Source organism: Dendrobates tinctorius, unplaced genomic scaffold, assembly GCF_039654945.1.
Source record: "Dendrobates tinctorius isolate UK_male_01 unplaced genomic scaffold, ASM3965494v1 ptg000128l, whole genome shotgun sequence".
NCBI classification, from domain to species: domain Eukaryota; kingdom Metazoa; phylum Chordata; class Amphibia; order Anura; family Dendrobatidae; genus Dendrobates; species Dendrobates tinctorius.
The window spans coordinates 11,184,045-11,199,044 of NW_027361796.1; the positions used below are offsets into that span (position 1 = coordinate 11,184,045).

Here is a 15,000-nt window from a genome sequence, read left to right on the forward strand (position 1 = left end):
CTCTGTTGATGTCACTTTGACAGAGGGGCAGCTTCTTTTCCGCTTCACTCTGTTGACAGGGTAGGACTGCCGACATCATTCTGATTGACAGCCGAATCCCCGCTGCCTAACTGGGGAAGCAGGCTGTCAATCAGAATTACATCATAAGTCCTGCATCGACATAGCAGGACGGAAAAGAAGCCGCCGGCCTGTCAATGTGACGTCAGCATAAGCAGCTGAGTCTTTAGCAGGAGTGGTCAGCGACTGCTCTGTGCCGGCGAAGAATAACGCCGGGCACAACAGGGAGGTAAGTAGAAACTATCTGTCATGATCTGAAGTGATCTGACAGTTTTAAATTGCACTGGGTGAACTTTTTTTACTTTGGAAAGTTCCAAGGTGTCTTGACTGTCCCCGGTGGTGGTTAGTGGTATTGCACTTTAGGTTTTTGTGCACGTAATTATGTATCAGGTGTGACACCCTATAAAGGTGTGCTAGGGGTGTGCAATCACTGCCTGTGATATTGTGAGATTGTTTTCACTCTGGGGGAGAGCCTGGAGGAAGGATGGAGCTGGTGAGGAGTCCTGCGCAGCTTAGCCAGGGGGGACGTGTTTCAGCTATGGTGTCTGGATGAAGGGCTGGCATGGCGTGGTGGGGTCGCAGTATGGTGTCAGCGGGAAGTGTCTGCATGGACTGGTGGAGTGGCGACTATGGAGAGTGGCACTCACCATGTGGGACTTGGCTGCTGAGCTGGACTCAAGCATGCTTGACTTCGTGTCAGAAGCTGAACTCATCCTTGGGACTCTGGTACTAAGCAGCTGCAACTGGTGGTGGACTCTGCTCCGAGGCTGCACTAAGGTGAAGGATCCTGTTATGGTGATGGATCCAGGTGGAGAAGATGCACGCAGGTGGTGGGCTCTGTTGCTAGGAGCGTACGCAACAGAGCAAAGCTAAGTGGTGTTTCCCCTGTATTGTCTCTTTCCCTCATGTGTGTTATTAGTGCAGTGGTGGGATTAGTTTCCGCACCGACCTATTCCCTAGTGAGGGTTTAGGTTCAGGGCGAGCTAGGGCGTTGAGGTACGCGTGCGGCTCCCGGTGCGAAACCGGCATAGGGAGCGTTAGGAGTGCAGGGACACCTGCTCAGGGGAGCTTAGGAGGTCTCCACGTCCCCCATTCCCTATTGCAGGGCCCACCATTGTTGATGTTTCCCAGGTCCCCTTTATTATTTAAATGCGCCCCACTGGAGGCGGGGTTTCCAGGGTCACGTGTGTTATGGGTTCGCCTTGCGGAAACATCTGCGTCCAGACACACGTGACCATGACACTATCTGCCTGTTAGTGCTTAGATGCAGGATAACCCGGTCACAAGGAAGCGCAAAGGACAAGGAGGAGGAGAGTAGATAAAAGATTTCTATATGCCACCTGATGAAGACGGAGGTTATCCGTTGAAATGGAATCTAATAAAAGAAATCTTTTAACTACTCTCCTCCTCCTTGTCCTTTGTGCTCCCTTGTGACTGGGTTATCCTGCATCTATTGCTCTCATCCTCCTCTGAGGCACCCGGCAGGAGCAGCATCGGACTTACTCTAACCAGACCTGCCAGCCTGGCGCTCCAATAGCCTGTCTTACTTGGACTTCTCTATGTTAGTGCTTAGAGATATTTTTTGTTTTTTTCAAAGTCTTGGATATCCCCTTTAAGTAGGTGAGACAATCCCTTAAATTAACACTCAAAGGTGAAAAACCCTTTAACACTCACAAATACAGTATATGCCTGTGCTTGGTGAGTCTAGATATATTACATTGTGACCCCAGATACAGCACCATTTTCCGAGTGACAGATTACCTTAAGAAAAATAACATCTTCCTAGAAAATGGGATTTTCTTGGGACAAGTTTATACAATGGTTTTCCTTGTTCTTATTGGAAAGTACCAATTTTAGATTTAGGCTAAAGGCAAAAAAACCCACAAAGAATCACATATAAAAACAAGGAGTTAAGAAACACTCTGACGACAGCTTCACACCCCCTTGGCATTTTCCTAAGCAGCTTCATCAGGTTGTCACCTAGAATAGTTTCCAAGAACTGGGATGCCTTGCTAAGAGTTCATTTGTGGAATTACTTGTGTTCAGAAATAGTGAGGAAGTGTTGGTAAATAGGTCCATACAGTGCTGAGCCCTATTTCCCAACTGTGTTCAGCCAAAATATGGCAAGAACCACTTAAAAGTAGCAAGAAATGACAGTCCATCATTACTTTAAGTTACGAATAGCTGTCAATCTGGAAAATTGCTAGAAACTTGAAGGTATCCTCAAGTGGAGTCAAGAAAACTATCAATTTTTAAACCAAAACTAGATTTCATGAGAACAACTGTTGTGTGGGAAATCAGGATCCATTTTATGCTCTAAATTTATCACAAAGCACTTTTACACAAAAAAATTTCTTCCACACATTCCAAGTCTCTGAGATTCTGAATCGAACCAGACACTTGGACACAACTATTTCTGAATCTCACAAAACAGTTTCTTGCTTGTTAGCATAAAGACCATTCTACCAGGCGTGGACTCTTCTGCTGGACACTATGTGTGTGCGTGTACTGTATTGATTCTCCAAGCTGGCTCATCACAATCCGGCCTTGCATGTTAACTCTGGTGGGCTCATTGTGCCAACAAGAAGGGAAGAACAACAATTACATCTGTTGCAAAGGAAAAGTTCATCAGAGTTACCAGCCTCAGAAACCAAAATTTATCAGTACCCCAGACAACAGCACTCATAACACAGGTCAACGAAAAAAATTTTTTTTTCTGGTGTCCAAAATATTTTAATGAATTTGGGGTATTTTTGGGGTGCTGATTCTGAATATGTCATCAGTTTTGCCAGATTGGCTCAAGTTTTTGAGATTTTTGGTATCTTATTTATAGCACTTGTTGGTAAATGCGACGCATCATCTCATTAATTTCTTTGGATTAGTACTTGAACTGAGCAGTTCTCAATATAGTTTTGTGTTAATTAGTGTTCTAAAAGTTTGTTCATAGCTTGATTTTTGCACTAACTTTATGTTGTTGTCTGTTTTCCAGTGAAAAGCATGAACTCATCATGAAGAAGTTGTCTTAACGATCCAGACTCATTCTGTTACATTTGTGGTGAATATACACTGCCAAAACATAGAAGAAACATAACAGACTTCGTAAAAAAAGTGTATTTTGCCTATTTTGGGGTTATGCTTGGGGACCAAGACAAGTTTTGGGCACCACACATAGTGTGCAAAGCATGTATCGAATTATTACGAAAATGGAGCAAAGGACAAAGAAAAAGCTTCAAATTTGGTGTTCCAATGGTGTGGAGAGAGCCAAAAAATCATCATGATGACTGTTATTTCTGTGCAGTGCAAGTGCAAGGATTCAATAAGCATAAGAAACGAAAATGGGAGTAACATGGAATCTGCAAGAAGGCCTGTCCCTCATTGTGAAGATGTGCCTGTACCTGTGTTTACCATAAATAACAGTCATCATGATGATTTTTTGGCTCTCTCCACACCATTGGAACACCAAATTTGAAGCTTTTTCTTTGTCCTTTGCTCCATTTTCGTAATAATTCGATACATGCTTTGCACACTATGTGTGGTGCCCAAAACTTGTCTTGGTCCCCAAGCATAACCCCAAAATAGGCAAAATACACTTTTTTTACGAAGTCTGTTATGTTTCTTCTATGTTTTGGCAGTGTGTATTCACCACAAATGTAACAGAATGAGTCTGGATCGTTAAGACAACTTCTTCTTGATGAGTTCATGCTTTTCACTGGAAAACAGACAACAACATAAAGTTAGTGCAAAAATCAAGCTATGAACAAACTTTTAGAACACTAATTAACACAAAACTATATTGAGAACTGCTCAGTTCAAGTACTAATCCAAAGAAATTAATGAGATGATGCGTCGCATTTACCAACAAGTGCTATAAATAAGATACCAAAAATCTCAAAAACTTGAGCCAATCTGGCAAAACTGATGACATATTCAGAATCAGCACCCCAAAAATACCCTAAATTCGATGAAATATCTTTGGCACCAAAAATGCTGTTGACCAGTGTAATTGATACACAGACATCAAGTAGAAGGCACATCTCTCAACATCTACTGTCCAGAGGAGACTGTGAGAAGCAGTCTTTTGTGGTCAAATTGTGCTAATGAAGCCACTACTGAGGACTGCAAACAAGGACAACAGACATGTTTGGGCCACGTGACACAAGGAGTGAACATTACAGCAGTGGAAATGTGCAGTGTGACGTGTCAAAATTTGAGATTTTCGGGACCAACTGCCATGTTATATGTAAGGAGCTGAAAAGGTAAGGGGATGTTTTATTTCACATGTGTGTTTCCTACACGTGGAAGATAAGGGTTTTGGATTTGGGGGTGTTTTTAACTGTTGATTTATTTTAAATTCAAGACACATTTACCCAGCACAGATGCCACAGAATTCTGCACTATAAAATACTCATAGAATCATAGAATGAGTTGTAAGGGACCTTCTGGGTCATTTGGTCCAACCCCCTGCTCAAAGCAGGATTCACTAAATCATCCCAGACAGATGTCTATCCAGCCTCTGTTTGAAAACTTAAATGGAAGGAGAACTCACCACCTCTCGTGGCAGCCTGTTCCACTCATTGATCACCGTGTCAAAAAGTTTTTTCTAACATATAATCTGTGTCTCCTCCCATTCAGTTTCATCCCGTTGCTTCTAGTCTTTCCTTGTGCAATTGAGAATAAAGATGATCCTTCTACAATGTGACAGCCCTTGAGATATTTGTAGACAGCTATTAAGTCTCATCTCAGTTTTCTTTTTTGCAAGCTAAACATTCCCAAATCCTGTAACCATTCCTCATAGGACATGGTTTGTAGACCGGTCACCATTCTAGTCGCTCTTCTCTGAATTTGCTCGTCTGTTGATGTCTTTTTTAAAATGCGGTGCCCAAAACTGGACACAGTATTCCAGATGTGGTCTGACCAAAGAGGAGTAGAGGGCAATAATGACTTCACATGATCTAGACTGTATGTGTTAGGGTTGGCTGATTGCACTAAATAAAATAATAGAATAAAGTCCAATAGCAACCCGGGTTCCACCATACAGAGCTGTTACAGTGCTGTGCAAATTAATTGGGACAAAGCATTTTTTTAAGTAAAATCGTAAGTTGGTTACCAGTCAGTGATTCAAACCGGTTTTAACTGCTTTGAACAGGTGTGAGTGCCTGTTCAAAGCAGTTAAAACGGGTTTGAATCACTGACTGGGGTGTAATTCATCTGGACCTGGAGACTTGAATTCATTTATGTTAGCTAAGTATTCCCTCACTATCTTTCTATTTATAGATAGCCTGGATTCTTCTATTCCTTTAATAGGACAGTGAAGTTCAGCTGATGTTACATTTCCATTCTGAGAGAAAACAGATGCAAAATAGGAATTTAAAAGTTCGGCCTTCTCAACATCCTTGCTTATCATTTCATCTTGTAAAAATCCTATAGCATCTTTGACTTTTCTTTTACTTTTGACATATCCCCAAAATTCTTTTTTATTGCTTTTGACGTCTCTTGCAAGCCTCAATTCATTGTCAGCTTTAGTAATCTGATTTGTGCCCTGCAGGTTCTGCAGACAGCATTATAATCTTCTTTAGATGTGCCTCCCTCTTTCCATTTGATAAACATTTCTTTCTTCCTTTTTAGCATGTGTTTAAGTTCTGTGTTCATCAATCCTGGTTTCCTTAAATGCTTCATAATCTTCCCTCTTTTCGGAATTGTTAATGATTGTGCTTTGAGAACCTCATTTTTTAAAATTTCCCATCCTTCCCTGGGCATTTTTGCCCTTAAGGATATCCATTAGATTCTCTTTCTAAGTCCCGTAAAATCTGCCTTTCTGAAATCTAACCTTGAAGTCTGAGTCTTCACAAGTCTTCCTCTTCTAGCTATAAAAATTTTTAAAATAGAATGGTCGCTACCTTCTGGGGTCCCAGCTACTCTTACCTCCTCAACCATTTCCTCCCTGTTTATAAGGATTAGATCCAAGGTAGCAGATCCCCTCATTTTCGCTCCTACCTTTTGGAAGATAAAGTTGTCAGCAAGAGAGGATAAGAATTTACTTGACCTGTTAGTTTTGCTTGACAGAGATTCCCAACAAATGTCTGGATAGTTGAAATCTTCCATGACCACTATGTCATATTTTTTGGAGAACTTGGCCATTTTATGCATAAAGAGTTCATCCATATCTTCAGCTTGCACAGGCGGCCTGTAGTAAATGCTACAATGGTGTCCTTTCCGTTGTTCTCTCCTTGTAGTCTTACCCAAACAGTTTCCACAGATCTCCCAGTCTCTGAAGCTTCAATCTCTGTGCAGATATACACTTTTCTAACATACAATGCAACACCTCCTCCTCATTATCAAGTCTGTTTCTTGCAAATAAATTGTATTCTAGCCTTGTATACCAATCATGTGTATCGTCCCACCTAGTTTCAGTGATTTCAATGACATCATATTTTTTTTCCTGCGTTAGTAGTTCCAATTCTCCTTGTTTGTTGCCCATGCTTTGCATATTTGTATAGAAACATTTTAGTTTGTGATTGGTTTCTCTTTCTCCAATATTTTTATTTCTTTATGATTTTTTATGTCTTTGGTCTTCCTTTCTACTTCAAATAGCAGAGTCATCAATAGTATTTGTCGGTTATATGGCCTTTTCTGGCCTTTTGCTTCCCTTCCCACATTGTTCTAGTTTAAAGCTCTCCTGATGAGTGTAGCAAGGCGACTTCCACATATATGTTTTCCAGTCTTCGTAATGTGTACCCCATCTCTAGCAAGTAGTCCATCATATAGGTAATTCACTCCATGATCCGGAAATCCAAATCCTTGCTGACGGCACCATTGACATAGCCAGTTGTTCACCTGCAGAATCTTATTCCACCTCCTTGTTCCATGGCCATCCACTTGGAGGATGGATGAGAAGACCATCTGCGCTCCCCGTTCTTTCACTTTTTTACCTAAGTTTTCAAAGTCACTGCAGATGGTTTCCAGGTCGTTTCTTGCTGTGTCATTTGTCCCCACATGTATTAGCAGGAATGGGTGGTTGTCTGTTGGTCTGAAGAGTCCTGATATCCTGTCACACACATCTTTAATTTTTGCACCTGGAAGACAGCACATTTTTCTTGAGGTTATATCCGGTCTGCCTCTGTACCTCTCCACAGGCAATCCCCCATGAACACAACTGTCCGTTTCTTCTTCACACCATTTTTCTTTCTCCATCCAGGAGGACTCTGAGGGCGTTCAAGGTTGTTCTTTGTGGGCAAAGTCTTATCTTGATGTATTTCTTCATCGTTCTCCTGCATGAGAGCCTAGTACTGGTTCTTGCGCAGTATGTAAGGGCTCTGTAACTAAGCACTATGTAAGGGCTATGTAACTAAGAAAAAGACTGAGTGCTGTGTCAGAAAACATGGCCTCCACTATAACTCAAACTCAACCCATTTGTGAAGGTTTTGAATAAAATGGACAGAAGGGTGAAGCCAGTAAATGCTCAGCACCTCTGGAAACTCCTTCAAGACTGTTAATTACCTGATAAAACTGTTAAGGAAATGACTAGGGTGTATAAAGCTGTCAAAGGGGGTACTTTGAGGAATCTAAAATTTAACACATATTTTGGTTTATTTCACAAGTGTTTCTTTACTCCTTTTCTTCATATGTGTTCCTTCGAGTTTTGTTTCCTTCAATCTAAATTATGCATATTCCAATAAGAACTATTACATGAACATGTGTCCAAACTTTTGAATGGTACTTGACCCATGTATAAATTTTTCATTCTACACAATAACTTACATTTTCCATATGAAGTCATTCGTAAATCTATATTTTTAAATTGCAGAATTCTAAATTGTATAGTCTCTAGAAAAGGGAAACATTACCTCATGATTTATTAAAAAGTGATTATACAATGTAGAAAAGTAGGTTGTGATCAATTCACTTATCCCCAGAGCATGTAACACCTACCTTATGCTCCTCTCTTAGATGGCTATCTAGTTCTTCATTTAGTTTGGTTTGGTAGTAGCACAGCTGACACTTGTAGGGCTTCAGTTCATTATGCTTTTCTATGTGCTGTTGTAGGTTGTCATCACTTGAGCAGGTAAAAGTGCATTTATCACACCGAAACACAACTCCCTGCAGTTGCTTTGATAACTTGGAACGACAAACTTCTATAGGAACGACTCTCTCTTCTGCAATGAAGACATAAAGAAGACACTGAAGTGATGTACAAAACAATTACACATCAATATTCATGCCAGTTCTATTGTATGTGGACAATGCATCCTGTTCCAACAATGACTGTTACAGCGACTAAATATTTTGTGCTGTAGTGTGTATCAATTATGTCATTGTTTGGGTACTGACGAACGAACAAGGTGTCGAAAACAACAAGAAACATGAGGCTAAAGTAGATCTGCTGTGAAGGTTCTACTAAAACAACAGCCTTTTTGTCGTGTAGTTTGGTGACACTATTTAGAGTCAGTACAAATCTAAAATATAAAGTGTGGCTTCATTTATGAGATTTCTTATGTGAGGAGATATTCGCCAACATCAACGCAATGTGGAGATGCGAATTTTATGCAAAACTGGGTTTATGGTAACAATATTATGATTACTTGACTCATATGACAATGTAATGGCTTATTATGTGGGCTTTCTGCCATGAACAGAGGGGTCAGAACCACTTAAGAGGGGTATTCGCATCTCCAAGATCCTATCCCAATTGGTAGTAAGTGTAATAATAATATTAGCAAATACCTCTGTAGTATAGTTCTTCTTGTTTGCTAAGTCGCTTACACCATGTACAGGGCATTGAAGTAGCTTAGATATCCATGGTTACAACCACTCATATAGTGACAGTTAGTTAGCTGCTAGTGGTCATAACCATGGATACCTAAGCAACTGCAATGATCTGCACATGGGGTAAGCAACATAGCAATTTAGGAGAACTATATTACATTTCTTCTTTCCAGAGGTGCCAGCACTAGCTCTACCCAAAGCTCGAGTGACGCTGTTATGTCAGTCAGCGGCCACTTCACTTTCCCCTCATTTGGATGTAACTAACATCCGGAGGAAGTGAGAGTTGTGGTTACTCTGTCACTTCCTCCAGATGTATGATTTGTCCAGAGTAAGGGTCCGTGCGGGCCCCAGATAGATGATTGGCTGGGGAGTTAAGGATGAGGCAAGTCAAATTTCGCCACTGACAGAGATGTCTGGCTGTGGCACTCTCCTAGAGAACATAATTGAACGTTCCTGTGTATGGAGAGTTGGCCTTGATAGCTGCAAGATGAATGATTGTTTGTCTGATAGCTATCTAAGTTATATGGTGGACTTTAGTGCTACAATATCACATCTGCGAAACATACCTCATGTAAACAATCATCCCCCTATCTATGCATTGGTGATACACAAAGGTCTTCTACTCGTTATCAAAAACAGTGTATTTGGTGCAAATTGTCATTTGGACACTAGTTGGAAAGAGGTAGGTGTATGAACTAGAAGTTAAACTGTCTTTGTTCACCATAACAGCCAATCAGCGCACAGTTTAATTTTTCTTAAACAAATTCTGCATTGTGATTGGTTGCTATAGTCAAGCATTCTTTTAACATTGCAATTGATTGTTCCCTTTTTTCTCCTTTTGCAGTATTTATGTATGTAACAGACCTTAGTAAAAGGTCAGGCTAGTTCAAATAAGTCTCACCCACTCCCAGAAAAAAAAAATGAAATTAGCTGTGTTCTAAATATGAATTAAATGTATATATTTAGATACACACCTAAAAAAAGAGGAAGCTACATCTAACAGACATTTCCTCTGACGAGACTGCTGTAGGGCAAATGTTGTTCTGTATGCTGGCAAGCAAGTAAATGTCCAAACCTGTAAAATAGGGACAGACTAGGTCTGCCAGAGCTAGAGCCAGACTTTGTAAGAACTTCCTTATATGACATTCATCAACTTTAACACAGTTTATGGATAGTGTTTGTCTTTTGGAGGCAACCCCTTAAACACATGTACAGTACTGTGCTAAAGTATTGGACAACTGTGTAAAAATTATGCAAAGTTTGAATGTTTTCAAAAATAGAAATATTAAGTTTATTTTTATCAATTAACAAAATGCAAAGTGAAAAAAAGAAAAAAAGAAAAAATTAAATCAAATCAACATTTGGTGTGATCATCCATTGCCTTCAAAACAGCATGAAAGCATCAATTCTTCTCGGTACACTAGTACAGTTTTTGAAAGATCTTGGAAGGGAGTTTGTTCCAAACATCTTGGAGAACTAACCAGAGATCTTCTGTGGATGCAGGCTTGCGCAATTCCGTCTTTCTCGTCATGTTATTCCAGCCAGATTCAATGATGTTGACATCATCATGACTAGAGATGAGCGAATTTGTTCGGATTCTGTTCCGAATATGATCGGAATCGAATATTGTTTTTGCAATATTCGTCGAACACAGCCAAACTTCATTAGAGTCAATGGGAGCAGAAATTACCGAATATGTTCGGAACCGATCATCAAACATAAATTCGGCACGAAAAGTGTTCAAATATGGCACGAATATATCAAAATCAGATTTGGGGCCAAAATCAGAACAAATTCGCTAATCTCTAATCATGACTCTCTGGAGGACATACCTCACTTTCAGGAGTCCTTCATTTTTATTATACTGATGATACTTCTTACTGGTACTGCTATATGTTTAGAGTTGTTATCCTGCTGCAGAATAAATTAGAAGCCTATAAGATTTCTTCTTGATAGTATTTCAAGATGGAAAATTATCTGCCTATACTTATTTGCAATGAGGACACCATTAATCTTAACCAAATCCCCAGCTCTATTTTCTGAAATGCTGCCCAAAATTTGCAGGAACCTTCTCCATGCTCATTGTTGCCTACAGACACTCATTAATGTACTAGTCTCCAACCCTTTGATGAACAACCTGCCTTCTGTTAGAGCCAAATATTTTGCATTTTGATTCATCAGTCCAGAGCTCCTGCTGCCATTTTTCTGTTCAGTTTTTATGTTGTTGTGCATAGCTGAGTCGCTTGGCCTTGTTTCCATGAAGAAGGTATGGCTTTTTAGCTACAATTCTTCCAAAACCAATTTCAGCCACACTTCTTTGAAGAGTAGATGGATATAGCTGGGACGCGCTGCTTTTCTGCCAGGTCTGAGCTGATGGCACTGCTGAACATCTTCTGATTTTGAAGAGAAGTAAACATGATTTGTCTTTCATCTGCAGCACTATATTTCTTTGGCTGACTGTGTCTGCGGTCCTCATCGTTGACTATTTCTTGGTGCTTCTTCAAAAGAGATTGAACAGAACAAAGTCTGCTTTAAAATCTTTCAAAGGGGAGACTTTGATATTAAAGTATAACTACCTGCCATAATGTATGACCTGTGACATGAAACGTTCTACCACAACTTCGGCTTTTTTAGCAGAGCTTGGCTGTTCCTCGCACAGTTTTAAACCTCTTACACATCTGTTTCTGTTAAGGACTATGTTTCAACCTACATGTGCAAATGATGATCATAACCACCCCCTTGTATAATGGATTACTCATACACAAGACTATAATCATACAAAATCCTTGACTTTTTGCAAGTGTACCTAGAAGAATTAATGATCTTAAGGCAAATGAGAGATCACACCAAATATTGATTTGATTTAATTTCTCTGTTGTTCATTCACTTTGCCTTTTGTTAGTTGATGAAAATAAAATATTAGTATTTGTTTTTGAGTACAATCATACTTTGTAGATTTTTTTCCACACCTGCCAACTTTTTTGCACAGTAAGATGCATTGACTAATTTTGTGATAAATTATGTAGAGATTTACAAGGATAAATGCAGTTAAAAGAACTTTTGATAGAAGTTTTGAAATATTAGCTTAAATCATTCCTAATAACTATGCTGCAGCTACACGAGTGGTCCAACCATTTACCTAAATGCCCTTGGTACTGTTAAATTAAATTATGTCAAATGTAGCATCACTTTACAAGAGAGGTGGATTACCTATTTTATCTGCCTTGTACTCTTTTCAGACGGATGCAAAACAAGAAGCCGCAGCTCTAATAGGATTGCAGAGAATTAACATTGCAAAGACAGCAGTGGTGCCACAAGTATAGCACATTAGAGGACATTTGACTAAAAGCATACTTTTATACTTCACCGCATTAAACAATCATCTACTTTACATTTTCTGGCTTTTCCATTTACATGTTTGGCATCCACTTGTTTGTGATCCTATAAAAATTGTTACGTTCCTTTACTAGCATTATTGTTCATTGACTATATTCATGAGAGCAACTTTACCCTGTGCACATAGGATATACATAGAAATGCCACCTATTCATCTAAGCAACTAAAAAATAAACAAAAAATTATAGCATGGTATCTAAGACAGAACTGTCACTGAAATAAGGGCTGAAAATCTGCAAGGAGGCTTTGTAGGGCAGAGTCTTATCTTTCAATTCCAAAAACATTTTCGGAAAAATACTGTACATTTAGGTCACCAATAGAGGGAACATGGTTGAGACCATTGTGAGGGGTATTTAAAGGGGAATGAACAGAAAGATTTGTCTCCAGAAGGCATCACCCAATTCGACTGGTATTAGAGATAGGTAAAAATTGCTATGTTTTTTTTAACCAACAGTGTTTAGATCCCACCTAGAATACTCAGGTGACCCTATAACTCTTATCAAACACAGTAGAACTGTTCCAAGTAAATGTTAAATATTATAATGTCTATCTGATATGTATACACATGGTGGCATGTCCTGTGCCGGTTCGTAACAAATATTGACACAATGTGGTTGGATGATAGCATGACATACTGAAGCAGTTGTATATGTGGGCCAATAGAGGAGGACCTGACATCTACTTGTTTATACTGTAGAGCAGTGGTCCCCAACTTTTCTGACCTAGAGAGCCACATTCTTCTCTGAGAGAGGGTCGCGAGCCACATCCAGCTCCTGCCCTCCTCACAGTTGTGTCAACCAAAGCCACCATTGCGGGTATAATGATAACCAAAGCTTTTCCACAGAAATCACTCCAAAGCTGTACACTGTGATCCAGGGGTTCCCTCAATCCCCCCATTCAGTATTCTCCCATCCAGCACTCCCAACACACTGTCACATCCATCTTCGAGCACCTCTTCTAACAGGTAGTATCATCCTGTCTCCAGCGTACCATACTTAAATTTTCTCTAAACCCCTAAGACCTGTAAATGTGCATCCAGATCTGCTATTTTGTGCAGGGCTACTCACAAAATTCACCATTTTGAGATGTACTCTTCTTACCTGTTTGCTAGACCTGGAGCTAATGCACCAAGCTGGCAGACAGTCGCGAGCCGCAATTCATGGAACCGCGAGCCACATGTGGCTCCCGAGCTACAGGTTGGGGACCCCTGCTGTAGAGGATGCTGTGGCCCACATTCACTAGCTGGGGGATAGGGATTGAGGGACAACTATGCCATGCCACTCATTCGCCAGTGTAGCGGAGAGCGGCTCATGCTCACAGTCAGCGCATACATCAAACTCATTCCACTGTGCCATGTACCGTGCACTCAGAGAGTTGTTCCCGCTACACTAACTTGCGCGTTTGGCTCAGCTGCTGCTTCCCCAACCTGTCACATTGAAGAAGGGATATACAGTGTGATAAGGGCAGCACCAAGGAAGGGGGAGTGATGCATTTTCTATTATAGTCACCGTTCTGGGACAAGTTATCTACTAGTTTTAAATATTTATGAAAAGTTTGATCTATTCATGTATTAGATTTTTTTTTTTTTTTTACTTTTAAAGCTTGGCTTTAAATATTGGCTCCTTCGGCGCTAAAGGTAGCTTGGTGTGGAGGTACACTAAAAGGTGTGTACTGGAGTCTGTATACTTGTTATACTATAGTTTCTCAGTGCCGCTTAGACAAAATACTTCTAACAGTGGCACTAAAATATCTCCTTCAGTGTTATATTTCCAGCCAGAAGAATATTTATTATGTCACCGGTATAAATTGATTTATTAATCTACTCAAGTAAAATATATAACAAATGAATTCATGAGAAGAAAATAATTAAGTTATGCTTTCCAAATATATTCAGTCAAATAATTAGTGAATTTACATGATCCAAAATGCATCCCGGAATACATCATTTACCTCTGTGAAGGACGATATGATCTATCATGTTATGTTTATATTTTGTATGATATAGACAGAGAGGACAGCGAAGATCTTTGGGCCCTTCCTCAGGACAAGTGGAATGGCCAGATTCAATATGCATAGTAAAAGCAGATCTGTGAAAGTAAGAGCAAGATATCTGGGTTACATAGTCACTAAGTCTTCTGTACACCATTTAAAAGAAGAATCCGATGTGTTACAATAACTCCAAGTTAAATTTAATATTAAGCATGTGTTCAGAGATTAAGAAATAGAGGACATCTGACCTACTGTCCGAAGTGATGAAAGATTCCTGCTCGCATAAATCTGAAATCTGATGCTTGGGCTGTACATCTATTTCATTACATGTGTACAGAAGAAGAGAAGTGGCATTGTATATCTTCATCCGACAGGCCAACTTTACAGGCCAGGAAATTCTGCTAACTGTAGCTAGAATCAGCTATCATTCACAACCTAAATCATATCACAAAATGGATGACCTAGAACTAGCTTTCTGCAGTGGCTGAGGCTGAATCTTGACAGTCTGAAATATGCACACATTTGCCCACTTGAGTAGTGGTGGTTACGAAAGTCCTAGTATATTTTTTGCATAGTTTTGAGCAGGTGCCGACTTGCTTCTCATCTGCATCTCACAACTGAACATTGAAAGACGTAGGAGAAATCGGCACGTGACTGGTATGGAAATCGCATACTTGTGGTCACATGACCGTTTGCGCAGGCAACAGAGCAGAATCCTGGCAGTATGCATACTTCACACTGTCAAGATTCAGCTACTGCCATTGCAATAGGTGCATGGCGGAAATCTAGTTTTAG

At 40.0% G+C, this 15,000-nt stretch overlaps 1 protein-coding gene across 2 annotated transcripts in view; it reads right to left on the bottom strand.

Moving 5' to 3' along the window:
- The window catches only part of ZNF462 (zinc finger protein 462), a 134,237-nt gene that overhangs the window by 12,983 nt on the left and 106,254 nt on the right, over window positions 1-15,000 (bottom strand). For both annotated transcript variants that reach the window (XM_073542657.1, XM_073542658.1), the window contains 2 exons: window positions 14,167-14,303; window positions 7,987-8,210 (listed from right to left, as the gene is read on the bottom strand). In XM_073542657.1, coding sequence (XP_073398758.1) covers window positions 7,987-8,210; window positions 14,167-14,303 — 361 coding nt within the window. The remainder of the gene's footprint in view (window positions 1-7,986; window positions 8,211-14,166; window positions 14,304-15,000) is intronic.